The sequence below is a fragment of the Gymnoscopelus braueri genome (genome assembly GCF_963280865.1).
Source record: "Gymnoscopelus braueri genome assembly, chromosome: 9".
Classification (NCBI taxonomy): domain Eukaryota; kingdom Metazoa; phylum Chordata; class Actinopteri; order Myctophiformes; family Myctophidae; genus Gymnoscopelus; species Gymnoscopelus braueri.
This window is the reverse complement of record NC_137610.1, coordinates 13,371,259-13,397,900: the sequence shown is the minus strand read 5'-3', so window position 1 is coordinate 13,397,900 and position 26,642 is coordinate 13,371,259. Positions and strand designations below refer to the sequence as shown.

Here is a 26,642-nt window from a genome sequence, read left to right as displayed (position 1 = left end):
TTTCTGTGAAGTTACATGTAAATATTGGTGGTTGCGTTTTTTTGGGCTTGTTTCTAAAGTGTGGTTGCATATTTTGTATTGTTTAAACCAGTGGTTCTCAAATATTTTCATGTCATGGTGGACCCCCAAATGTATTAGTTTAATAATTAATTTAATGTATGTCCCTAACCCCCCGCCCCATCTGAAAATGTTTTGTGTCAGGGAGCCCCGTACCAGTTGTTAGAATGTTTCAAAAAATATTCCAAATATTCCACATTTTATTTCAAGATACGTTGTGAGCTTGTAGATTGGCTATTTTCAATGTATATAGGTTAAAGTACTCATAGTGCCCTAGTTGCTTCTTTTGGGCTTGTTTTCCTAAACCTGGTTGCTTATTTCTCTCACAAAATCTGGCAACACTGAATGGGCAGCTTGTCATCCACTGCAATGTACCTGTGAGGCTCAAACGTGTGTTTCTTTCTGCTGCTATACTGTGTTTTGGTATGAAAACCCGCATTAGTTGTTTTCACCAAATGCTCTATATCATAACTACATAGTGTCAGACATTTGTAACAAACCAAACCTTATGGAAATCAAGAATTCAGCGAGTTGTGATTAATTTAATTGTGGAGAAAGACCTCCTGCTGGGGTACACGCACGGCCGCGCTGACGCATGCTCTAATGCAGTAGTGGTTCCCATAGACTAGAGTTATACATTATAAACTTTTTAGCTCAAGACCCAAAAGAGCCCGGGACCTAAGTGAACATTTTCTTGAACTGTTTTTAAAATGTATTTATTAGATGTTTTCATTTTATGTATGAGCCACTTTATAAACTAAGTAATCTACATCGGCTATTTGAAAATAGCCGATCTACAAGCTCACAACGATGTGTTGTGAGCTTGTAGATCTTCTATTTTCAAAACAATCTTGAAAAGAAGGGCAAAATGAGGAATATTTTTGAAACATTCTAACGACACAAATCTTGTACAGGCGTCCCTGGCACAAAATGTTTTCAGATGGGGATCCGCAGACAAATGAGAACTAGACAAATGCATATTAATTTGGGGGTCCATGACTTGAAAATGTTTAACAAACACTGGTTGAAACAACATTTACGTGGCAACACAGTGGCTGTAGTGTAGTTCCCTTGCTGTAGTTTGCCTCCCAGTGCGACAGAGAAAATTACGTAGATGACCTGAGAGTGCGTCGTGTTGTTGCCATGGTTACGAACAATGTTTCGGAACAGATTTTTACGGAGTGGCTTTTTTGGGTTTGTATGGATACATAGGTTAGCTAGCTTTTACCTGCATGAAATGTATTGATCGTGACATTCTGATACTTATTTTGAATACAGGTTTCACAAAAATGTCTGAAGCACTTCAATACGAAGATGAAGTTGGAAAAGTTTTAATTCAGGTAATTTGTTCATGAATCATCTGCAAAAAAAGAAAGCACCATCCCGAATGTTTAAGTTTGGCTAAGATCATATTCTTGAAATGTTTAATCTGAAAAACAGCCCAACAGATATGGCAAAACAACTTAAACGATAAGTGTACCTTGCGTTCTAAATATATATATTATAACTTTCATAAGCACAGATTGAAACGTTCTATAGGTTTTTAATTAAAAAAAATATGGTCTGTTCATGGGTGCTTGTGTGTGTTTTTTTTTTATAGCTAAATTAAATTATCCAGAATTTTTATAATGTGTCTTGCAGGTCCAAGATGACTTGAGACAGCTGAAGCACACTATCAGTGGTGGAGGAGAAACATTGGACTTTCAAGCTCTAGACACTGCCATCTGCAGGACAGAAAATGTGATCAAGGTGTGGCTCTATCTTTAGACAAATATTGACTGCTGTGAGGAACATCTTCATTTTATTTTCTATCTTCTCATGTCTGTCTAGAAACGTGCAGAAGACTATCTGAAAACAGTGAACAAGCAGTTGCTAATTCTTCCTTGCATTGAAGACCTACAGAAGAAGACACCACAGATTCCCAAATGGTAAGCTAAAGCAGAGCCCATGTTCCATGCTTTAACACAGGGGTCTTCAATGTTTTTTCAGCCCAAGGACCCCCCAGCTGAGCGAGAGAGATGAAGCAGGGCCCCCCTATATATTATATAAAATTGTGTTTTAGATTAAACGTTTTCATAGGTTTCATAAATAGCTTCATAGACTTGTTTGACAGCACTATCATCAGTGTTGTGTCAATTGTTTACAGTGTTGGAGTTATTTATTTTCAGACATTTAACCACTTAAACCCTCAATACTTAGCGAACTTGACCTTTCACTGTGTACTTGGTCTGCTCTTTTTTCCCTCTACACCAAACCTCTTTGCCGAAAATAGTCTGCGAGGCGTTGTGAGCCATGGTTCAAGTGGTTAATGTAAAAAAAAGAGCCCCCCCTGTAGTAACTCTGAGGACCCCCTCCTGGACCCCCTGTTGAAGACACCTGCTTTAACATGTTTAAATTGCATTCTAACACGCAAAGGAGAAAGTAGGCTACAGCATCTAAACTTTGAGCTTTGTGAACTCTCCTGCTTGACCTAGCTAGCCTATAGCCCTAGGGTGGAGACTGGTGAGACTATAATTCAGTATTTACTTTAGTATCAAGTTAGTTACCAGCAGCAATATGAAAAACATTTTGGTAATGGAAATTGTGAGCCTAAAATGTTTCCTTCCTACAGGAAGCCAACTTTGGAGAGTATTCCAGCCATCAGCCATCAAACAGTGGGCCCTACAAGACCCTCACCTGGCGAAAAGGTGGACAAGATGATTGTGTTTGTTTTTTAATCAATATTTTTCATTTTGACATTGCTATTGCGATAGGTCATCTATGTATTATCTATACATACAACTCTAAACGTGATCGCATTGTTCATTTTTCATTCCTGTTCTTTCTGTCTCCTTCAGCACAAATCAGCATTTGCGATGCGTTTGTTGTGTAATCCTGGGCACCCAAAGAACAGAGCGCTGATGCATGAAAAGTTTGGGATTCCGCTCCCTGATGTGCACAGAAGGAGTATAAATACAGTGAGTAATCTGTGAGAGTGTAACTTAGTTTACCTTTTGCTACAGATAGGGGTCGTAAGATTTGTTTACACCATAAATCTTTAGGCTACACATTTTTCCTTCCAGTATGTTTTGTGCTGCCAAAACAGCCAAAATACATGGTACTGTTTGAGCTAAAAGTTTGTCATTCAAACTTGTGAGTCAGTGAACATCATAATTACAGATCAGGCATCAGTTCAAGTTGAGTTCAGCTTTAATTCTGTTGAGTAGCCCGCACATGGCAAGAGGTGTTCAGAAGAATAACTAAATATGATACCTGTTCCCACTCGGGATGCCTATAAAGATGGACCTCGAATTTGATGCTCATCTGATAATGAATAACTGTCGAATTGCATAGAAGATACCTACATACAGTATATTAAAAATATGTACATATAAACATGTGGCCAGCAGTCCGAGACGATGCAAAGATTAAACATAAGAAGGACAATGAAAACAGTACATATGGTAGTTAACCTAAATTTAATTTCAAATGCTTCGCTGTCACCTTTGAAATATTCTGGGACTCGTTCCATTGCTCGAAATAGGACACTCCACTCATAAGCAGGTGAAAACAAAAGGACAAAAAAGAAGAAGACGCTAGGAATGATATGCATTTGAATGCTGACCCAGGTCTGTCCCAAACTTGTCCTGGAGTCACACAGACCCTCAATGGAAGGGAAGTGACAATTGCTTATTCTCTCCAGTTGCCAGAAGAGACACTGAAGTTTGCCCTAGGATCAGGCAGAAGGAGTAGTGAACAAGACAGTTACGACGTATGTGATACTATGACTGCGTAGAATTGAACCAGTACTGTTGACCTCCTTCATTCACCAAATGAAATGAGATCCATTTGCTGTCAGGGCTTGATGGAGGTGAACTTCTTGTTTGCTGCAAGCTCAGCTATTTTTTGGGGAGCTGAGGCCTACCAGGGTTATGAGGTGCTTAGCTGTCACCAGTAACTGCATTATAATGTACAGCTGTGTGTAATTCACCTATTATTCACTCAATCAGTGCTTCTCATTTTTTCATTATACCATGAGATATTGATCCCCTGTGTCCTGAGCTTTTATTGATATCAATTGTAGCATACAGCACCACTGTTATAGGGAGGTTTTGATTAGGAAGCATTATGAGAATTCTTGCAGCTAACTGAGATGAATTCGACATTGCTGCTTCTGTGCCTGTTATTGCAAAAGACACTTTATGCTGGAGTGAAGAGTGATGGGATCGTTCTGTATTAATAGATGACTCAAGTCTCCATGAACGGACAGAGAGACAGTGACACAAAGGTCACTTGGCTTAGTGATGACAGCCCGTACCCATCACAGTAAACAAATTAATCTTTGCAAAGGTCGCCATTAGTTTCAGACATACTTTGCACACTTCCCTCTCCAATGCCTTTTTTCCCCGGTGCTTCTATGCCATGCTTGTCATGAGGAATAGAGGCCAAGACTGTCACTCTGATACAGGAGAGGATGGAAGTGCTGGCTGCGAGAAGCGTAAAGCGGCAGATTGCAACACATCAGCATTCTTCTAAGGAAACGGGTGCCTGATTGCTGTGCTATGGGCTACTGGTTTACAGCTGTCTCTGGACAGAAGTGGGTACCTGCTCCAGCATGCCAATAAGACAGCCGTGGCTTACCCAACTGCTAACCACTGGCTCTCTGCCTGCTTCCTCCTCCCGTAAACTCAGGCCAGCTCTTCTCCGCTCCCCACTCATGCCAGGGGAACAGCTTTTGCATTTTTGCAATTTTACAAACGGTGCCCCCCCTAGCCCCATCTGAAAACAGATGTGTGCCTTTGAGGGGAGGTTCTCTCAGCACCTGGCTGCTACCTGTGGTCTGTCAGAGAGCTCAGTGGTCTGAGGAGAAACAAGCAGGTGGACATCAGGTGACAGATTCAGAGGACCAGCATCACAGACTTCATGTGCATCTTCAGACCAGTCAGATGCTCGGAGCCATCATTCTGAGGAAACAGAGGCCACTATTTCGCTAAAGGCGGCAAACAAAAGTGTAGCTGCTTTTGTATTATCTGTTGTTGGATCAGTTGTGTGTTTTAATTCCAAGTAGTGTGTTTTCAAGCTCTAGTCTACACCTTCCATGTTGATAATAAAAGAAGAATTACTAGTTTGTGTTTTTTTCACGTTTTTTTTGTAACCTGTAAGCTTTGCCAACTTGTGATTAATTGCTGCAGGAAGTGGGTTTTTGGCCAGTTTACAAGTTTGTCAATTCCTGAGCTATAGCTCCCCCCGTTCCTTAATGAATGCAGAAAATCTGTTGGTTGTAATCATATACAATAACCCCTCCCTCCCTTTCTCACTTATTCTGCCAGAAAGTCATATTTCCTGACATCAACAAGCTGCCACCGGTCTGATTAATGGATGGTCGCCTTCCTAGACTTTTGCAAAGTTCTGTCTTGAAGAAAATCTAGTTACTGACCCGAAGCAAATTGTATTCAGATTGAACAAGCTCTCAAACTTGCACTGCTTGAATTTCCTTTGATGAGGCCGGGCCAGACTTTGGCTTGAATGTTGACAACTGCTTTTTTGGGACTGCATAAGTAGCTATCAGCCTTCTGGAAATGCATACCATTACGGCCAAAAGTCATGTCTCGGTTGCTTACTTATACAAGATAGAAATAAATGTAGGTAGGTAGGTAGGTACTTTATTCATCCCCGAGGGGAAATTAAGGTGTTACAGCAACTCTCATAGTTGTTATACTTCAAAATTACAAAACATAAAAAATTGCCACTTTATATGTAGAGTATTATATACAGTTAAGTATATGTTAAGTGTTGCTTCTGCGCGTCTGTGGTAGGCACGCACTTATGCCCATATATGGACTGGACATTTGCCTGTAATGACTGGCAACGAAGCTCTGCATTATCAACCCAGATATGGACATGCTAGACGTCAGCACAAATCGGCATATTACACGCCCATGCATAGAGATACTTGTGGGTGTTTGTACCAAATTATGCCCATATATGGGGATCCGTGCCGTCAGCACAGATTTACATTGTTAAGCAACGTTTTCTGTTGTGATTGACGTTACATGCCCATATACAGTATGGAGATCCCCAACAACAGAGAGACAGAGAGGCAAAGAGGAGCGAGGATGTTTCGGTTGAGTCCTATGCTGGTATTATTTAGTTGTGTACCTGAAGCACATTTCTCAATTAGTTTAGTCACTTCTACACAGGGGAACATGTTTATTTAATGCAGCCAAAATCTATCTAAAATGTATTTGTCAAAATGTATTTTAAGAAATATAAAATTTTGAACATGTTTTCTGACAGTTTTTTGCATATTTCGAGTCATGTACTGTGCATGTGAAATATACTGTTTACAGTATGGAATGAAATAATGTTTTATGATGTATTTCATATATATATTTATATATATTTTCCCCCCTTCTTGTTATTTTGTTTTAGTATTTGTTCTAACACTTCTATCTTACTGGTCAGGTTCCACATCATAGAATAACCACAGGCACCACAGTGAGCAACATATCTGCTGTGGCTGGAGCATATCGCCATCCCCTCTACCCGACAAAGGCTGAAGAAGACATGAGAGCAGGTGATCACCAATTATACCACCTCTGTTTCACACGTTTTACCCGTATGAGGTACGAGCAAAATGGCCACCGACTGTGTGAATGTAGTCAATTCAATTATTTTTTTGTTCGTTTGATCATAATCAAATTACTACACTCAACACATTATAATTATATTGTGACTGTACAGTAGTTTTGATTTGATTTAGAATTTTGACTATAGCTCCACATTAGGTAGTAGGGTGGGCAGTCCAGTCCCTCTGTAATTTTCCTTAATTGAGACTCACAGAAGGAGATGGAAATGCAATAGCGGAAAGATGGAAGTGATGGTTCCAGTATGTGCGCATGTTGTTCCAGGGACGGGGGCATAAACCACAACACTATCCCTGACCACAGGGATTTCTTATTACATTTTTGTCCTCTTAAATGTTTATTTTCAAGGATAATGTATGTGTAAACTAATAAACCAGGAATACATGTATTAATGCTAGATTTAGGTCTCACTCTAGAGTATTCGCTCTAATATATAATATATTATTTTGATTTTGGCACTGATTGTACACACACACACACACACACACACACACACACACACACACACACACACACACACACACACACTTTTTCTTTGGTAATTCTTTTTTGGGTTAATCTTTGCTTGGTCATAGTATACTTTAGTTATAATTTATATAAATGTTATAACCACATTTTAGGCCTATTTCTGATTTACTATACAGCATTTAGAAAATATGTATAATATGGTTCTCATATTCCTTCTGTATCACAGACATCTCAAGTCTGTTGGAGACGGGCTTTCCCTCATCAGCAGTAGATGTGTGTTTGCTTCAGACTTTCATACAGCACAAGTCAGCTTCTCTTCACCGTAGAGAAGAGCCCTGTTCTTCCAAGATGGGTGAGTCCATCTTCTGGGACTTACCGCAGATTGCACCTGCTTCTTTGGTCGCATATAATTTTCATGTCACTTTAACATAAAATAAACATATTATTATGAGGGGATCGAGTTGGTCCACATGAATGACTTTCAATTACCAGGTCATTAAGAACATTGTTCATGCTTGGATGAGCATGAAGAAAGGCTGCATCTCTCCTCGGAACCATTCCTGAATTTAGGAAGCTTGGCATGGGAACTCGATAACAAAAGCCCTGCCTCTGTGGCAATCAAGCATTGTGTTGGAGCTTATTGGAACAACACTGGCGATTATACATCCCCTACCCTGCTCCAGAATTGTGAGAGTCAAGCCAATCTAATCATTTGCAGTCATTCGGTCATTGTTTGAAAGAGTTTTGGTTCAAATCCCTCACTGCGAGTCATCGGTAGTTAAAGATGTGGGGACAGCTGCCAGTCAGATTTGACAGTGATGGCTGGCTGCACCTGATTAAACATAGCCAGAGATAGAGTACAGTTGCGTTCGTATGTTTGTGTCTTCAGGCCTGATAGACAGGAGGTCCAGGTGTCACAAGCGGCTGACATGGGGGAAGGAGCCCGGACCCACCCAAGAGAGAGCTGGCAGAGAATGCACGCCCACCTGGACCGCCAATGCACCCACGCCCCCTCCCTCGGCAGCCTCCAAGAGTTCAGGCCACACCAGTGTGAAGGAAGACGCCAAGTGCTTCACCCTTGAAAATCCTGAGGTATAAACACTGAACTAGTTAAAAACAAAAGAGGTGATCAGGGTGGGGACTTGAACTCTCTGGTCCAGGGCTAACCCTAAAGATAATGAGTTGGTGAAATCCTAATAGCTGTTCTGTCTGACTCCACGGTGGCTGTACCTCACACTCGGCTCTCTGTCTTCAACAGGACCTCTCTGCTCTAGTCCCCGTCGCCAAAAGCAAACTCCCCTTCATCATCACGAAGGGGCGTATTGATCCATCAGCTGCAGATTTCTGCCGCTTCAAACAGCACTATCAAATGTGCTGGGACAGCATGATAGACCCTCTTGAAACCCTGGAGAAGCTGCTCAGGGAGTTTGCCGTGCCTCTGGCCAGGGTGAGTGGGGAGCGACTAGGGGTCTTCGGCCGGGGCAGTGACATTTGCTTTGGACGTTGGACAAGGACTCCTCTGGTGACGGACCTGCTGTGGGTGCTTGAGAACAGGGAGGAGGTGTTGGACGTGGTGCGACAGCCCGGTCGCCGCTACAAGGGGGAGGGAGGCGCCGAGGCAGCCTCCATCCGCATCCAGTCCTGCTGGAGGCGATATGTGGCGCAGGCGGCCTTCGCGCGCCACCGCCGGCGCAAGTGGGCGGCGGTGACCATCGCCACGTCCTGGCTGATGCATGCTCAGATGCGCCGCGTCAGGGAGGCCCTGCAGGCCCGACGCTTCAGACAGCTGGAAAATCACCGGAGCCGAGTCCAGGTGAGGGTGCTATAATTCAAAGCTGTGCCAAGCCTCATACCAAGACTTCATCTAATTTAATCTCTTTCTCTCTCTTTTTCTCTTTTTCTCTTTATCTCGCATGTCAACACTCGTGAAATCAATTTCAGTGGTGTAACGTTACGTTCCACATTGTTGACATACTCTGCTTGCTTTAATGACGTCTAAATCAAATTAGATTAGACAAATGAAATGAAGGCTTTCGATTAGTTCTTCAACAGAGTGGCGTGACAGACACGCAATCTTCCTAGATACACCATGTGTAATATCCTTTTTTCCAGTCAGTGCAGATGTCATGTCTATGCTGTCATCTTGGTTGTAACATCCTGGTGAACATAGACAGTGTTTTAATTAGTGCCTACGAGTTCATTTACTTTTACCATCACTCTGTGTGTATACATGCACTAAATGTATGTTCTCACCCTTTAAACATTCATACCCTGTTAATTAAGCCCCCTAATCTTCCCCTGGCAGTAGCATCATGTACCTTGCTGATTGAATTAATTGGGAGAAGATGTTTCTAAGTAAGCGCTTAATTCAATTATGGTGGTATTTTATGCTTGGTTTGATTCCGTTAGGCCCAGAGAGGGACTGGCTTGATGTATTTGTGTTGTGCACTCATGTGATGATTTGTGCGTGTGTGCATGTATGCATGTGTCTGTGTGTCTGTGTGCATGTACGTATGTATGTATCACTCCTCTCCTCCATCCCTAGCATCTGGCAACCAACTGGAAACACATCCAGTCCTCCAAGAGGACCATTATCCACATCCCATCATTAGGTAGCTCTCTCTCTCTCGTCTCTGCCCAACACACACACACACACACACACACACACACTCACGCGCGCACACATGCACACGCACACGCACACGCACACGCACACGCACACGCACACGCACACGCACACGCACACGCACACGCACACGCACACACACACACACACACACACACACACACACACACACACACACACACACACACACACACACGTGTGTCTGATCTAGCAGCAGTCAGCCCTGCCACTCTGCTGTCCCAGTCTGCAGCGCCTTGTGGAGGTTGCCTGTCTCATTCAAATGGCTCTCTGCAGGAAAGCACTCACAAAGATGATGACAGTCCACATGCCAGGGAGCTGAACAATTTAGCCTCAATTGCCATTTAATTTGCAGATTAAGCAAATGAAAAGCCATTATGTCAGAATATTTTCAAGGGGGCTCAAGGGACTTAAGTGCTGATCAAAATGAAAAAAGAAATTGAACGAGACCTCCTACGCGATCGCGCTAAACATGGAGTGTAAGCTCTGATCCCTTCGTGTTCCAATTTCAACGAGGAGCTAATATTTAGACAGTAATCAGGCATGTGCATTGTAAATCATTGAGCGATTGTCTAAAATTATTAAGCCTAATTACCAGCAGATGGAATGCTTTATTTGCACTTGGGGTGGCTATGGAGAGTGCTGTGTGAGCAAGGATAATTAGAAAGTTGAACCCCATTGTTGTTAATTAGCATGAATCCAATCATTTAATTACCTTGATTCATTTGAGGATTCTCTCTCAGGCAGAAATCCAGACAGACACGCTAGTGAGATCCTGGATGTTGCTGTGTGGCGGCTGGACATGGCTCAGCAGGGCTCCGAGAGCACCGCACATACTGTTATTAACCTGAATTAATCACCTAATTGCAGTAGCGCATGATTGGTTTCCCCCCCACCCACCACCACACCCACAGCCCAAGTCTACCTGGGTTTCCCAGTAGCAAACACACTAGAGGATAGCTTTACAAAGCTCCAGGTCTTTCAACATAAAGCCACTTAGAGATGAAAGGAGTGTTTTTTTGTGCAAGCTGGTGACCCTGTTCTCTGTGCCAGGCTACTCCCAGAGTCAGCGCTTAAAACTCAGGGGCTTCGACATCCTCCAGAACATCCAGATTTGCAGACTGTGTGAGGTCAGAGGTAGGAGCGTACACACACAAACACACCGCGTTCTGCATTCCCCTCTTTACTGAAATGAAGTTGGTGCATAAGGAGCTTGCTCAGAACCTGTGTTGCACATGCCCCTTCCTTCCAATAATAAACTAATAATCTAATTGACAACACAACATCAACAACATCAATTTCAATCCATAACATCTGATGCTCTTGACTTCTACTGTAAGTGTGTGCTGTTGTTTTTAGATGAGAATGTCGAGGTAATCTACGTTTCCCCACGGCCTCTTGGGGAAGACATGCTTCGCTACTACGCCAACCTTTTGAAACATCCCGGCGGGACCACAGATGTGGGTGAGACAAGCCCAGCTCAGTCCTTCTGCCTCAAACACTTTACCATCCTTACACCTGATGCTGTAGACTGTTTCCCGGTAAGGACATAAACTCAACATAATTGATTTATTTACAAAATGCTCTGCTTTATTCATTAATGAATGCAAAACGAAATTGCATTGTATCTAGATTGCTCTGAGTCTGTGTGTGTAGTTTGAGCATTGGCCTGTAGAGGGTAGTGTAGGAGGCTGTCAGAGGCGTGCTACTGTCATAGTTACATTGTTTCATCTATTTAAATATTTTCCCTTCTCATTGCTTTTTTATGCATCTAAAATGGGTCAAGGAAAATGTCAATGTAAATTATCTGTAATGATGATTAGTGATTTAAAAAATGGTTAAGATATATCTCAGTTTATAGCTAAATGCCAAATGAATAATTAAAATGCATTTTAATTAATTTTATTGACTTGATCTTTTGACCGCTGCATTCTTGCAGATTCTATCGTTTCATCAAAAATATTTTTCCATACCATTCAATTAGGGCTTACGCCCTTGTGTTTTAACTTTTTTTCCTTCACTAGATTAAATGTACAAACGCGTCATGGACTTCTTCATATCTCTCTATTGATTCTCCTGCTGTTTTGTTGTTAAACCATGCCAGACATGTTGCTGAGATGAATCACTGCTACCCATGGCTGGCAGCGCATTCTGCCAGTGACAGAAGGGATAATTCCATGTGGATCAAATAAATACAGATGTGAAGTAATTAGTTGTATTCCCAAGGAGCTCATTGCTAGCACACATTAAAGATGTGAAGGATTGGAGAGGCTTCCCACCGGCAGCTTTTTATCAATTCAACCTGCTGCAATACAGGAGAGGTCAAAACCCCGCCGGCTATTACAATAATAGATCTGTTGTGTGTACATAGTGATAAATCAGGTCAAGGGACCGTTGGAAGAGATGCAGAGAATTCCAAGCTACAGCAGTGAGCACTCTCTTCCTCTCTCTCTTGCTCTCTTGCTCCGTTCATCTTTCCTCAGACCCACAACATGTGCCTGTCTACACTGTTAAAGTACAGCCCACGCTCCCTGCGGCGGATCAGGAATCTGATCAAGGGCAAGCAGGCCTATATCGTGGGCGGAGTGGCCCATGCAGATGACCTGGCTGTGGCCGATGAGCTCGGGGTGCCAATCCTGGGACCGGAGCCGGCCGTAGCCCAGCTCTATGGCACCAAATCTGGAGGGAGACGAATATTCATTGGGGCAGAGGTCCCCGTTCCTCCTGGACAGGGAGACATCTACACGCTTAACCAGGTGGGAGACCAAAAAACCCATCTACACATGTGCACACAAATGCAAACTCTGTCACAGCATGGAGTCTTCCTTGAGGAAGCCATTTTCTCCGCGTCACCGGTCGTTGTAGTTGCGATTTAGTTCGCTAACTTGCATGTCTCCGATGCAGCTCCATGAAACACTGGCCCGGCTGATGACTCAGAACATGGGGGTGCAGCGCTGGCTTTTCAAGATGGACTGTGAGGCGGGAGGCCGCGGCACGGCATACTGTGATGCGCGTCACCTCAGCTGCTATGGCTGGGCCATGCAGGAGTTCCATCGTCATGGTCCTGAGCTGTGGAGCACAGCATGGGCTCAGGTATGGTTCGACCTCTGACCCCCCTCCTCTTAAAAAAGAAAAAAGGGGGAGAGAAATAGAAAGAAATCGCAGCATTCACTCAGTGTCACAATCTGTCAGATGTGGGTTCACTTCAAATATATTTCTACAATGACTCGCTTTTATGTAATGTTGCATAGAATGTGCATGCCGTTCATGCTTGTGTCGTTTTTATGCTTTTTCTTTTTCTTATTTTGTTCCCTTTATATCTCCTACTTAAATTGATGGGGTTTTGTTTTTACGATTATGCCTTGTTTTTATCGCTACATCTGAAGTGCTTTGTAGATTCTGCTTTTACACAAGTGCTATTATTATATTAAGACCCATGAGAAATCACGGGCCATTTAAATTTAGACTCTTATAATAACATTTGGTTATTAAAATGGGGTTTGCCCTCCTGGCTGCAGGAGACCCAACTAAGGCTAGGCGGCTCACAAATAGGTCAGGCCATTGGTGTGCCTGTCAATGGGTGAAACACAGTACAGGTCACGATGGGGTCAGAGTGTCACCATCATTCAGCTCAGAGTAAAGTACCTTAACATAACAGTCCCACTCCCCGCAGTGGTCCCTGTGGTACAGTATTTTTAGCATCGTCCCCAGAGCCTCCCAGCATTCAATCAAGGACAGAGATATCTGGATACACATGCATCTGCCCATTCAATCAAAATCACTAGTTTGTGCTAATGTGTAGAAAATGACTTTTTAATACCCTCACTCACCTTGGCACTGACCATTAAAACTCAACCCAAGATGCCAGCTCATAGAGAAATCCTCGTCACTTGTAAATTGCTGTATATGCCTGTAAAAAAAACGCCACTGAGGTCTTAGTCTATGCTATGATTGAATGAATACACTTTTGCAATGTGACTGTCCCTTGTGCTAATGTAGGTGAGCACCTATATGGTAATATAGTTTAGCTGAATCCTTTGTTAATGTTGTAATGGACAAAGGAGCCATTTAATAAAAAATCACCCTTTCCCTTCACCAATACCAAGATTTGTTTTATGTTGCACTTTGGACAAAACAAGCATAATTGGAAGTTTTAGGTGTTGTCTTAACACATCTTAAGGCAGGGATGGCAAACTCATTTTAGCTCAGGGGCCACATGGAGGAGGGCCAGAGGGCCAGAGGGCCGGACCGGTACCGGACCGGTACCGGACCGGTAAAATCATGGCATAATAACTAATAATAACAATAACAACAACTTCAGATAGTTTTCTTTGTTTACTTTACTTAGTCTTAGTTAGTACAAGCACATTCTGAAAATGTAAACTTCACAAATAGGTATGGCCAAATGGAGACATTTTATTAACCGTTTACCGTTAGGCCTTACCGATTAATTAATCGATAACCGTTAAGATTTTTTTTTTTTTGTGCCAAAATACATTTTATTTCAAAGGGGCAAGTCTACACAGTTTGTTTTGTCTCCAGCAGAGTTTCTAGTGTCTCTATCTCTCTCTGGAAGAGGTTGCACATGAACTCTGCAGCCGCACTGAGGCGCTCCAACACAAACAATACCAATACAAAGACAAGGAAGAAGAAGAGGAAAGTGGAAGTTACGTGTGGTTGCAGGTGTAGACTTGGCCAAAAAACTATTAAAACATTTTTGGCACTAAAAAAAAAAAAAAAAAAAGTTTAATTTTTTTTTTTTTTTTTTTAATGCTTTGCAAAATCATCTCGCGGGCCGGATTAAACTAGTTAGCGGGCCTGATCCGGCCCGCGGGCCGTATGTTTGACATCCCTGTCTTAAGGTGTTCTTATTAACATTTACTAATACATAGGCTGATTGAGTGACAGTTACACTTATGACGTCAACCCTTAATTACAATTGATTATTATTATCCATGCATCTATTTCTACCATTAGCACACTGCATGTATTGTTCATCCATTACACTCATTTCATGGAGACGATTAATTTTAAACGGACACATTAGTGAGTGCAAATATGAGAAACATGTATTCAAATTTACACAGGAACCTATCCCAATCTAAATTAATGTCTTTAATAGTTAGTAAAGTCAAGTGTTCATTTGATACACTTGTTATCTGCTTGTGAGCCCCTGGCGCTTATTTCTCATATACTTACAAAGTAGCCTTTGATTTTCTGTCATGTGTTAATTACCGCATTTTGCCATTTAACAGGGAGCTTTGTGTAAACTAATTACAGGCTAATCATTGTGGGCTTGGAGCATTTTGCATTTACCTTTTATTTTTATTCCAAAGAACGGCAGCCATCTCAAGGTTCTTAGGGGCTCGTCCTGCCTCCCTCCTATTAACTTCTTCTTTAATTCATAGTGTATGTGCAGTGCAGGGCTGTAATTGTCGTGGCATCGGTGCTGTTAATTATGGCAGAGCGCGGCTGAGCCACAGCCAAGGTCCATAATGGTGGCTGAAGCAGCGCGGGAGAGTAAATGGGGTTTGTTTCACCAGCTGGGGTCCCATGGAGAGGGAAGAGTGCCGAGGCCCCCAGCGTAGGCCCACAGCCTCAGGGCTCCTGGGCCATATGGACACAACACTTTAACTGGCCTTTATTCTACACCTTGCTCTTTTAATCAAAGGCAAGCCCACATCCTGTGATCCTCACAGGATGGGGAGTGTGGAGAGGCTTTTGGTTGTTTTTGTGTGTGTTTTTTTTTAGCTTTACCATCGTTTCCCTCCTAAATTTATTACACCACCCTTCTTTGTGTAGATTCCAGCTGGCTATTTAAACTTTATGAGCTCTGTGGAGTGCAGAACGCAAAGAACATTTGACCTATAGAGCTTACAGTACATTGTTGGTACTGTAGTCAAACATATGAATATTTTATATCGATGCATCTTGTTGCTGTCATATCCCCGCAGCGGCAAGTGTAGATGGATGTTTAAGTGTAGCAGTATATTTTGAGATATAGCACTCATTATGGCACCACTTGGCTGAAAAACAGCGTTGACCTAATTGCGATAGCAATGAATGCTGGCGAATGCGATAGATATTCACAATCTTAAGTATTTGTGAGCAATTTAAGCTTAATGCTTGTAGATACAGTAGGTTAAGCCATTAAAATGACTGCAGTTCTATTAATTATTCAGGAGAATCAAACTATTAAATAAAGTACTTCAAATATTAATTCATAATTTAACAGTTCTAAGTATAGATTAAGCCACACTTTCTTTTGATACGTTCAGCAACTCGCTAGCATGTTCCACACCAATGAGGATGGGGATGGAGAGTAACCTCAGCATTAGTTTAAGTGGACTGTGCATTATTGTTTAATTATTGCTTGTTCTGTGCGACTCAGTGTGAAGAGCTGTCTATCTAAACAAACAGAGAGGCAGACAGAGAAAACCTGGTGCACAGTAAAATCCTCTGTTAATTTAACTCAGAGTGTAGAAACCCTTACGGCTCCATTTGGGTAAATTAACATTAAGGATTTTACTGTGTCGTCCTTTAGAATAATACTTGGCCCAACCTCTGATCCCTTCGGGCAACGGTAAAGAAAGGCTGGAGGATTAGGGAGGAGGGGGTGCAGATAGTCCCATCCACACTATAGCAGCTTCCGGGGAGGTCTAGAGAATAGGGCGCTCCTCAAAATGTTGCGGCGGCCGAGGCCCGTGGCATAATGTTCCAGCCTGCGGTAAGCCCCCGGGCCTCTTTCAGCGTTTACACAGAGCGAGTGAGAGGTTAAAGAGGTGTAGATCTGCACATACACAATGCCTGAAGGGGGCCATACACACACTTAAGCACTCAAACACACAGCTTGCATATGGATCATTAGGCACAAGAGGGTAAAAATGACACCTAATAGCGTCAACAGATGGAGTATTTCTTTTTTCTGCCATGCTGTGTGAAAACAGATCTTGAGCAACACCTTATTTAGGTTAGGTTTGTCAAAGAAATGGCTCATTTCATAATCACTGCCACTAAAGAGTAAGGGGGCACTTTTTTACAGATGTTCTTGTCTAAGTGGTGTGCTGTCTCTCTGTTGGGACAGAAAGACTTCCGATATCTACTGTTCTGCGTGAGCATAATTAATTCCTAAAACCATTTTGCTGTGGCCCGCCTTTGGGAAGTGTGTGTGTGTGTGTGTGTGTGTGTGTGTGCGCGTGCGCGTGCGTGTGCGCGTGCGTGTGCGTGTGCGTGTGCGTGTGCGTGTGCGTGTGCGTGTGCGTGTGTGTGTGCGTGTGTGTGTGTGCGTGCGTGCGTGCGTGCGTGCGTGCGTGCGTGCGTGCGTGCGTGCGTGCGTGCGTGCGTGCGTGCGTGCGTGCGTGCGTGTCCTAACCGTGCCAATGATTTATAGTGGCTGTTTTGCTTCTCGTTCTATTGAAAAGTGGTGGCAGTGAAAGCAAACCATATGTTTCATTTCTACTCTTTTAAATTAGTCATGTTTTTTAGGAGAATGCGGCTTAAAGTCATACCCAGTTCCTCAAGCAGAAGCAGAGTTGGACAGAGTGTCCAATAAATGTGCAATGTACAGATTGTAGGGCTAGTCATGGTGAGGTGTTGATCCCTGAGACGTTTAGGTCCTCAGCTGTTCTGGCAATGTAATAGCGAGATCAAAAGGCAATCAAAGAAGCAGGGCTACATCTATTTTATTTATAGGCAGATTGCTTGGCTTTATGTGGACACCAAGCAAAGCTTGAATCCTATCACAAAGTGCTGCTTGCAGTTTAAGTCCAAATAATTTATTGCAAAATACCTCTCTTTCTTTTCCCTGTGTCCCGCTGTGTCTGTGAACTGCATAGGCAAAGTCTTGGGGTGAGCTTGCTCTTCCGTTGAAAATGGCAACCGTTCCCTTACACTTTTTGCCGCGCCATTGTGTGCTTTATGGCTTGTGGAGGGGGGAATCACTGTGTAGCGTTTGACCTCGTCTCTTACAGTACTTGAATATGATGATGGCTGCTACATGACTGGAATATCAACAGCATAATCTCCAGTTCTGTCTCCAGTGAAGCCAGACAGAATATACTCAAAACAAAGTGACGTTCTAGATAAGAGTTGATAAAAGAACAAAGACATCTTTTGCATTTAGAATCTACTCTTTTTCCTCTGGGTGGCTCAGTTTCACAGAAAAATGTAGAGCCGCACACTATAGCTCCCTTTGTCGGTTATTTATTATTTTGCCGTTTCGAGCCCATGCTCCTCTTCAGACGTGGCTCAGTTTCATAGAATTTACTGTGTGTGGCCAAAATGATGTCCCTTGTAACAGGGGACATTACAGCACTTAGTACTTTGCAATTAAAAAGAACAGCGAAGAATCAATTCTTCTGTTTTCATCTAAACACCTCATCCAGCGTACTTAGGCATGAAAATTCAAGATCGATAGATTTCTGTCTTGCTTCAAGATTCATCTGAGTTAGACAGTTGTATGACAAAATGATTAAAATAATAATAATTTTCACTACTTTACAGCAAGGTTAGACAAAAAGAGAGGGTGCATCATGTTAAATTGCCAAACAGTTTTTAGACACACCCACCGAAACTGAAAGTTGGCAATTAACAGCATAATTAAGTGGCAAAACCATTATGGCATTTCCTAGTTACAGAAACAAGAGTGATATCGATCCCAGTCAGGCCCCTGATTGATCCCCAGATAGATGGGGGTTAGCTTAGGTATTCATCAGCCGGCCAGCGGAGGGAGTTGTTATTGAGGGCAGGTGCTGTCTCCGTGGCTGTGAGTTAAAGCCATTAGACTCCTGAGGCCCTCTGATAATAGGCTGTCACTCACAGACGGACCCTCTTGCAGTGTCCATCATATGCTCACAAAGAAACTGAAGCTGCCACCGATCAGGTCTCAAGGATAACAGCCAGGTTAGCGGAGCCGTCCGGGTGGTATAAGGGTATTTCCAGCAGTGTAGTTGATGCTGGGAATACTATGGTAATGCGGCAAAATGAAGTAGTGGCCCCAGACACGATCTCCTGTGATTGAATGAACAAATTGTGCGTTAGTGCCCTTATATCTCTCTCTAACTCGGATCCAATAGATCCCTGATGTACACGTTTTCACTTTCCTCATTGCAGGAGCCCGTTCTGCTCAGATATCTAGACGAGGTCCCAGAGTGGCTGGCCCGTCACGCCAAGCCCGCTAAAACCTCCCGCTATCCCAACTGGGCCTGCTTCCTCAAGACCTTCCTCCGGCAAGGTTAGATGCCTATTGTCAGCCGCTGAATGCTATTTGCAGGGAAATACTCCCATTTTGAATATGCCAAGTCTAATTTTCGGTGCTCTTTTTAGTGCCCGAATGTTGCCTATGTGAACTGACAAATGAATTTATTCAACTTCAGCTGGTTATTAAACATGTTTAAAAAATTCATGAAAACAAAAAAACTAAATGGTCGCGATAACATAAGGGAGCTCAGTGTTGGTGTGTTTTTTTTAATATGGCTAACCTTAGCTCCTCTGCCTCAGTCAGGCGTGTTGGTACTTTACCCATCCATGCATTTCTTGCTGCCATCTCCTTCGTCTCTGTGTCCAGGCGGGGTAGTGGAGGCCTTTCCTCCCTCAGACAGCGTGACCTGCCTGACAGTGGATCTGCTGCTGGAGCCTGGGGGTGAGGTAACTATGCTGTCCTGCGGAGACCAGCTCCACGGCCCCGGTCAGCTGGAGACAGTAGGCTCCTTAGTCCCCCAGACCTCCGTGTGCCCAGACGCCCTGCGCTCCATCTGCGCACGCGTGGGCCGGGCCTGCCTGCAGCGTCTCATCGTAGGCCACATCTCCCTGGATCTGGCCACCTTCCTGGACTACAGAACCCTGGAGCAGAAGGTTAGCCACGACACAGCCTTTAAATTAAACTACCAGGATAAATATGGTCAAGCTGTGGCAACGCATGGTGTCAAAGCACTCCATTCGACCATGCCGGTGAGAGGGATCAATTTTTAGGCTGGGTCAGTGGATCCACATGAGTAGATAGATGCCTCCCCTACGGCTCCCTGGGGACCTGTGAAACACGCAAGGCAAACACTGGGCATGGGGCCAAATGTTTCACAAGACCATCTAATAAACTGTCAGGTCTTATTGTGTCAATACACTGATTCCTCCATTTAAGGCTTGACCTTTAACCCCACGAAAGCTGAGAAACTCGGAGCTCTCTATCTTTCAGACAATAGGTCGTTCTAAAGTGATCTGACTCCTCTCAGGAAGGCGCTGTCAGTGTTTAACCCCTGTCTAGTTACAGTACTTGCAGTGCTCTCCTGATATTTATCTACTTGGTAAAACAAGAAAATATGGAAACCTCATCTTATTTGTCATTGAGTTTAGTTCTGCTGAAAGTGTCACTGATTTATGATATTGGAAATAGAGTGCTTTATGGTGGTTTAACCTCCGCTCCTAGCATGTGGCTGCATTGACTCCTTATTGATCCAGAGCTGTAAAATGAAATACTTTTGTTCACAATATGGCCTATGAAATACTGAAAATGCAATACAGTAGTGAATCCACTGAAACAGCCTTGCAGTTTTACAGAGGGGTATGAATAAAGGTATTAAATAGCCTATGTTAGGTTTTCTTTTTCCACCATCAACAAACAATGCGGCTGCTGTTGCACCTTTTATTTTATGGTAGGTTTTTCATTTCTATAGGTTTTTTCCTTATTAGAATTCTTGTCAGTGCTATATTCATTTTGACACTTATAATGGATCCCAAATCAGAACTGGATTTGGAGTCAACATAGCAGTTGAGGGCTGAAGCACCTTTGCCACTAGGGGGTAGTATCTTATGGACAGACAGTGAGGCAATCCACTGTAATAATTTGTCTCCTCTCTTCACATTTATGTGATTGATCTAAAATTTCACTTGGTAGGGCAACAATGTTTTTGACCATTTAGAGAGATAAAAACTAAAATATTTTCAGTTTGTAGAAGTGCGTATTCTACCTAAGTGTATCCCTTCATGACACCACATGGTTGCAATTGTTTTATTTCAAGATTAATGAATTGATTTGAAGATTGAAGATGAATTGACCCAAAATAAGGTCTCTTATCTTTAAACTGTACTTTTATCTCTTTACTCACAGGTAAAATATGACCACTGCAAACCTGCAGTATGTGGCATGTGAAATACTATTTCTGAAATTTAGCATTTGAACAGAAACTGCTCATTCTTTAACCACTTAAAGTGACAGCCCAAAAGATGATCTGAGCTGTAATGGTCGTGGTGAATTGTGCAGGATTTCATCGGCCATGTTGTTAAGAATTAAGTCTGAAAAGCATGTGCTTTAATAGAAACGGGAGACATTGAAGTCTGAAGCCTTTCCCCATCTCCCAGCGCACAGAGCCGCAGACAGAGAAGAGCCACAGGGGCAAACCTGCCTGCATTTAAACATCGATTTACATTCAAACCTGTTGCTAAAAGCTGCCTACTTTATTTGATGGGAGGAAGTGGGTCACATATGTTTGCCCTTGCAGTCTTTCCTCACATTGTGGAGCAGCAGAGCCTCAGCTGCAGCATCAGGGTTTTTTAATGAAAATGCAAGGCTATAGAAAACAGGTACAATCCAGGCTTATTTTTCCCACGTCTTTGTTAAGTGTGACAATGGGGACATGGGGGTTTGATTTTTTTGTGAGTGTAGTGAATGGGTCTGTGGAGTCTGTCCGTCACCCAGGCTCAGGTATTAACCTGATACACACAGAGATTCATCTCTATCCATTGGTATACTGCAGTAGCTACAGGACATGCTGTACTGCTGAACTGTTGTTATGCATGTATGCACACAGTGCATGCGTTGACTTAGTACTATTTAAAGTATTGCATTATCTTTATTTCCACTGTATGGAATTTTAGATGATGCAAAAAGCGGCAAATTCTTTAAACAGGTTGGAAAAGGGCAGACAGTTATGTGCAGACTTCAAGGTCTTAAATGGAAAATACTAAGTCTTCATTACATCACAAACAGTTTGCCTTTTTGTGCTGAGAAAGGAATTTCATAGCAAAGAAGAAGAAAAAAGCTCTAGAGTGCTATTGAAACAATATTGAATGATAAACACCACAATATGATTTTCCATCATTATATGAAAGCCTTAAAATGAATTACAAATTATACTTTTAAGCATACAGTACCTTTATAAAGTAAATGTTAAACCCCTGAAAATGTTAACCTTGGAAATCCACACATACTGTAGTTTTACTTTTATAAGTACTGAGAAATGTTATTCCTCATCAAAATCTTGTACTACTGAATCATAAAGAAATATACAGTATAGGACAGCTAATGTAGGCTATGCTATATTACCGTCAAATGTCAATGCGTTAGTAGAGATAAAGCAGCAGCCAATGTGGGCTTCATGAAGCAGGCAGCTATTTGCATTCAATGGCAGGAGCGTTTACTTTGACAAATAGGAACAGCAAAGGAAGGCAGCCAACTGCCACTTAGTTATTAACAACTCCTTCACTGGTGATTTATTTGCCACGTTTTGAAGAGAGGGCATAGCTATTACGTTATTATCGTGAAAATTAGCCCTGTTTAAGCAGAAGGCCATGACCATAGCTGACCCCCTTAATATACTTATAATGATGCCATTTACCATACATATCTGAAGTTAGCGTCTCACCAGACATGAGCCAAACAAGCTGGTCCTTGGCAGACTGAACCTGCACATTTACTGTAGGAAAAAGGGGGCTGGTTTGTGTTCGTAATTTTGCAACTGTAATACCGTACCTAAATCTGTAAAGCAGGAATTGATCATGACATTTTTCTTTCCCGCTGCATAAGGACTGACCTTTCAGTGTCTTTAATTTATCTATTCATCTTTTAGAACTCTATGTGAAATTCTTTGATGTTCTACGTTTGTAATCAAATAATAAGCAAATGATTGTCTCTGTTGTACATTGCCTATCATATGCTATGACAATCCGTTTATGAATGTGTCCTGTGTGTACTGTAGGTATGGACCATTGACTTGGACCTGAGATACAGTGACCAGTTGGCCATGACCCAGATGCTGCTGTTGATGACTGGTGGAACACTGGACTGCAGCACGTGTCGTTTAGAAGTGCCAGTGCCAATCAAAGAGAAATCTGCACACAACAGAGCAGCCAAAGTATCAATTTATGCCTGCTTTTATGTACTATATGTTTTTATATAATCTTTTTTTCAGGATTCTTTTATATAATATATAATATTTCCGCAACAAAATGAATGTCATGTTTTTTTTCTGCCATTTTATACTAATATTGTCTCCCCCCCCCCCCAACCCACTGTTTGTAATATTTAACCTCCAGTAGATTGAGACTGTAGGGGTCTGAAACAGGAAGGGGATTCAGAACTGATTATTTCAATATCACCAGTAATCACGAGGATTGATCAGTGTTTTGCTATTCATTTTTGTTAAATACAACTAAATACTGTAATTACGCACTGAGCTCAATTGCTGTTTAGGTGCTGAATTCATTATCATTTTGATAGATGAGGCTAAATAATCAACACATTAATAATTCATACCGTATTCATTATGCATGTGTATGCATGCTTGAACACCTCATCAACCTGGTGCCAGGCCTTAAACAATAGCGTTTCTTTATTAGCAGCATGACTGAGTTTACGCTTGTTAATCCATGACTTGTATTATTTTATCAAACATTCATTTAGTTGGTGGCACGGTGCTTCACCACAGCATTTCAGCCACTGTGGCGGTAATGGCTTTAGCAGTGGCCATCATTAGTGCCCTGCATATTACAAACACAATTAAATCCTCACTGGACACTTTTATTGTTGTGTGAGGGTCCGGTGTTTGACAAGTGGAAACATGCGGCTATCATAGCGAGTTATGAGCTAGCTCCTGTGCTCACAGCCACAGGGGCTTAGCCCTGTGGTCTTTCTTCTCCCTGAGGTGTCCGTGGCCCCGGCACATTTTTATCCTGTGAGCCCTACCACCTTTAAGTAATCAACCTATCTACTTTTTTGACACACGCTTCTTGTAGCATATAGACTCAAGATTGAAATTGTATTTATTTTCTACGGGAAAGTGTATTATGTTGTGCATTCCTTGGTGTGTGTTTTTTTTTCTTCTTTTGCCTTATCATAAATTGGAAAATGTGTGATCCCCAAAGTATACCTAGTTCTTTTGATTGGCATCGTACAATTAAGTGCATCTTGTATTTGGCATGTCTTCCAAACGTTAATTGTTCCTCCCTGCAGTTAATTAAGGGAGGCCCAACAGTTTACCACATGTGCCCCACACTCATCATGTTCACTAATCACACATACTCCCCAAACTCAGCACTGACCCTAAGGACATGTGTACAGAGTTCAACCATCTCTTCTCCAGCCATGTTGGCAGTGGCACTGAATGCACGATGGCAATTATGCCTTAGCTTGGAATATAATTCAACATAAAAATGAATTCCATTTTGCCACGGGTAGAACTAATGGAAAGAAACAAGACCAGAAATCATACGCTATTAAATCTCTCTGTTTTCTCTCTTTATTTCCTTTCTCTTGTCCCACAGTCTCTTGTGACTAATCGCTATGCAGTTATTGGGAGCTGCTTGCTTCACACTAACCTCTCTATGGTGCACTATAATGTGTTTTTCAGCATGTGCAAGGCTCATGGCATTGGATTTGACTTGAAGGTAAACCACACTCAGTATGAACCTATTGCCCTAAATTATGAAAAACCCACCATAAAAATTATGTCCCACATATGATTGTTTCAATTTGACATCAAATGACAATAAACATTTTCTGTTAACAGTGTTCATGTGACTGTTGCTTCTCTTTGCAGGAGAGGCAAGGCACTGTTTTTGCTCTTCATGACAGCAGTGAGAGATACAGTCTGGGAATGGTGTAAGTACAGCATGTTTTACAGTGTAAAGAAATGGCACAGATGTATTTGTCCAGTCTAACCACTTGAAACATAGTATCCCTTTTCTGGGGGGGGGGGGGGGGGAATCTTCTGGAAAATCCAGATCTACAAGCTCACAATGCATCGCAATGCAGCACTTTATGAGCTTGTAGATCAGCCATTTTGGAAAATAAATGGTGTAGATGGGGGGGGGGGGAGCGGACCAAGTACAGAGCCAATCCCGGTCAACAAGTATTAGTTGAGGGTTTAAGTTTCTAATAAAGAAGTACTGCTGTGTGCACATGGTTGTATGTAAAGTTTACACCAGTCATGTTCACACAGTTATACTATTAGTGCCATTTCTAGTTACCCGTGCGGACCTCATTTTTATTTTATGCATTGTTTTGTCCTCACCTGGCGCACTGGGATGTGTGTGCACTGCGCTATCCTTCCTATCCTTCTATATCTCCTTTTACTGTCAAATATGGTGATGGTTATCTGCTATGTATTATACACGTACTGACTAAAAATGTGTACCTCTACGGCAACCTCATTTTCAGAGCATGTAGGGACAGGGAAATGCTTATAAAATGACAACAGAGAATTACCGGAGTACTGTCGGCTGATAAGAGAGACTCCTCTTTTAGAGGATTAAGTTGCCACCTCTGGCTTTGTAAATATCTTTTATGTCTCTAACAGGCTTTAACAACAGGGTTATTTAAGATATTTATCACACAAATCCTTGAGCTCACACAATGGTCTAACGGTTAAATCAAGCTCTGCTCACATCTCCCCCTAAAGACTCGAGGATGCTGTCAGCTAAAAGGTTCTCATTTAACCACCGCCACCTGATAAACAGGGCAAGTGTTTGTTTAGCCGGCTGCGAGGGAATCATTAGTAAACTCGTTTGTTCTGGGTGTCGTTAATAGAACCGTCTCCAAGGATCTCCAGGGAGCCCTGATGACCTTTGCTCGGAATCTGTCCATCATTCATCAGGAAATATCATTCCCTAAAATGCAAGGAGAGACTAATTTCAAGGTACTGCTTTAATGACCCTAACGATCACTCCCTTCATCTACATCATGAGAATATATTGTATGTTCGATTAGGCCGTGTTGTGTTGAGTGTGATCTGCTGGAATGTTCTTTTCACAGAAGAAAAATGTGATAATTTAATGAAAAACAAACCACTTGCAGTGAAATAAGAGACATAGTAATCCATATTATGTACGTATTATGGTTTTATGAATGAATCTTTCTTCTTGTGTATTTCAGGACTTGATAAAGAATATAGAAGATGTGCTACGGATGACTATGCAGAACAAAGTGCAAGGGGTGGAGGCTGTTTCCTAAACTTAACTTGGACCGCTGCACCGAGACAACTCTCCCCGAAAGGTTTTGTCAAGATGTTTTTGCAATATTTCTAATTGTGCTTTATGTATTTGAATCTTGTTTGTTGGGTTGCAATCAAAACAAGATGTGTAGTGTATTGATACAAAATAATTCTTAAAACTTTCAATACTAGGGGACAATAAAAAATAAAAATTATTGAGCATGTTGACTGTTTCATTAATCTAAACACTTAATAATTCCCACTTGGTGTTCATAATGACAGTGGTGGAAAGTAAACTAAGTACATTTACTCAAGTACTGTACTTGAGTACAATTTTGAGGTACTTTTACTTTACTGGAGTATTTCCAATTTTCAATACTTTTACTACTACTCCACTACATCTCAGCGGCAAATATTGTACTTTTACTTTTACTATTTGACAACTTTAGTTACTAGTTACTTTGAAGATTTTGATTATTATTACAAAACATGCATTAATCACTTCAGCCCTATGCATACTTAGACTATTTGAAAATAGCTGATCTACAAGATCACAAGCTTGAGCTTGTAGATCGGCTATTTTCAAAGCATTTTTATACATTTGGAAACTTGTGAAATGGGACATTCTGCTCAATGAGAACTTTTACT

The 26,642-nt window shown here is 42.0% G+C and overlaps 1 protein-coding gene across 1 annotated transcript; it reads left to right on the top strand.

The window, feature by feature from the left end:
- Positions 1 to 1,346: 1,346 nt before the first annotated feature.
- Positions 1,347 to 26,014, top strand: iqch (IQ motif containing H; the record flags this gene model as incomplete). Its single annotated transcript, XM_080438032.1, has 21 exons — positions 1,347 to 1,397; positions 1,699 to 1,806; positions 1,888 to 1,985; positions 2,669 to 2,744; positions 2,895 to 3,014; positions 6,502 to 6,613; positions 7,378 to 7,503; positions 8,041 to 8,243; positions 8,410 to 8,964; positions 9,697 to 9,763; positions 10,849 to 10,932; positions 11,155 to 11,336; positions 12,279 to 12,551; positions 12,700 to 12,888; positions 18,907 to 19,027; positions 19,361 to 19,647; positions 22,764 to 22,919; positions 24,328 to 24,450; positions 24,603 to 24,664; positions 25,592 to 25,700; positions 25,937 to 26,014. The coding sequence occupies 21 exons, from the start codon at positions 1,347 to 1,349 to the stop codon at positions 26,012 to 26,014; spliced, it is 3,180 nt and encodes a 1,059-aa protein (XP_080294158.1).
- Positions 26,015 to 26,642: the final 628 nt, after the last annotated feature.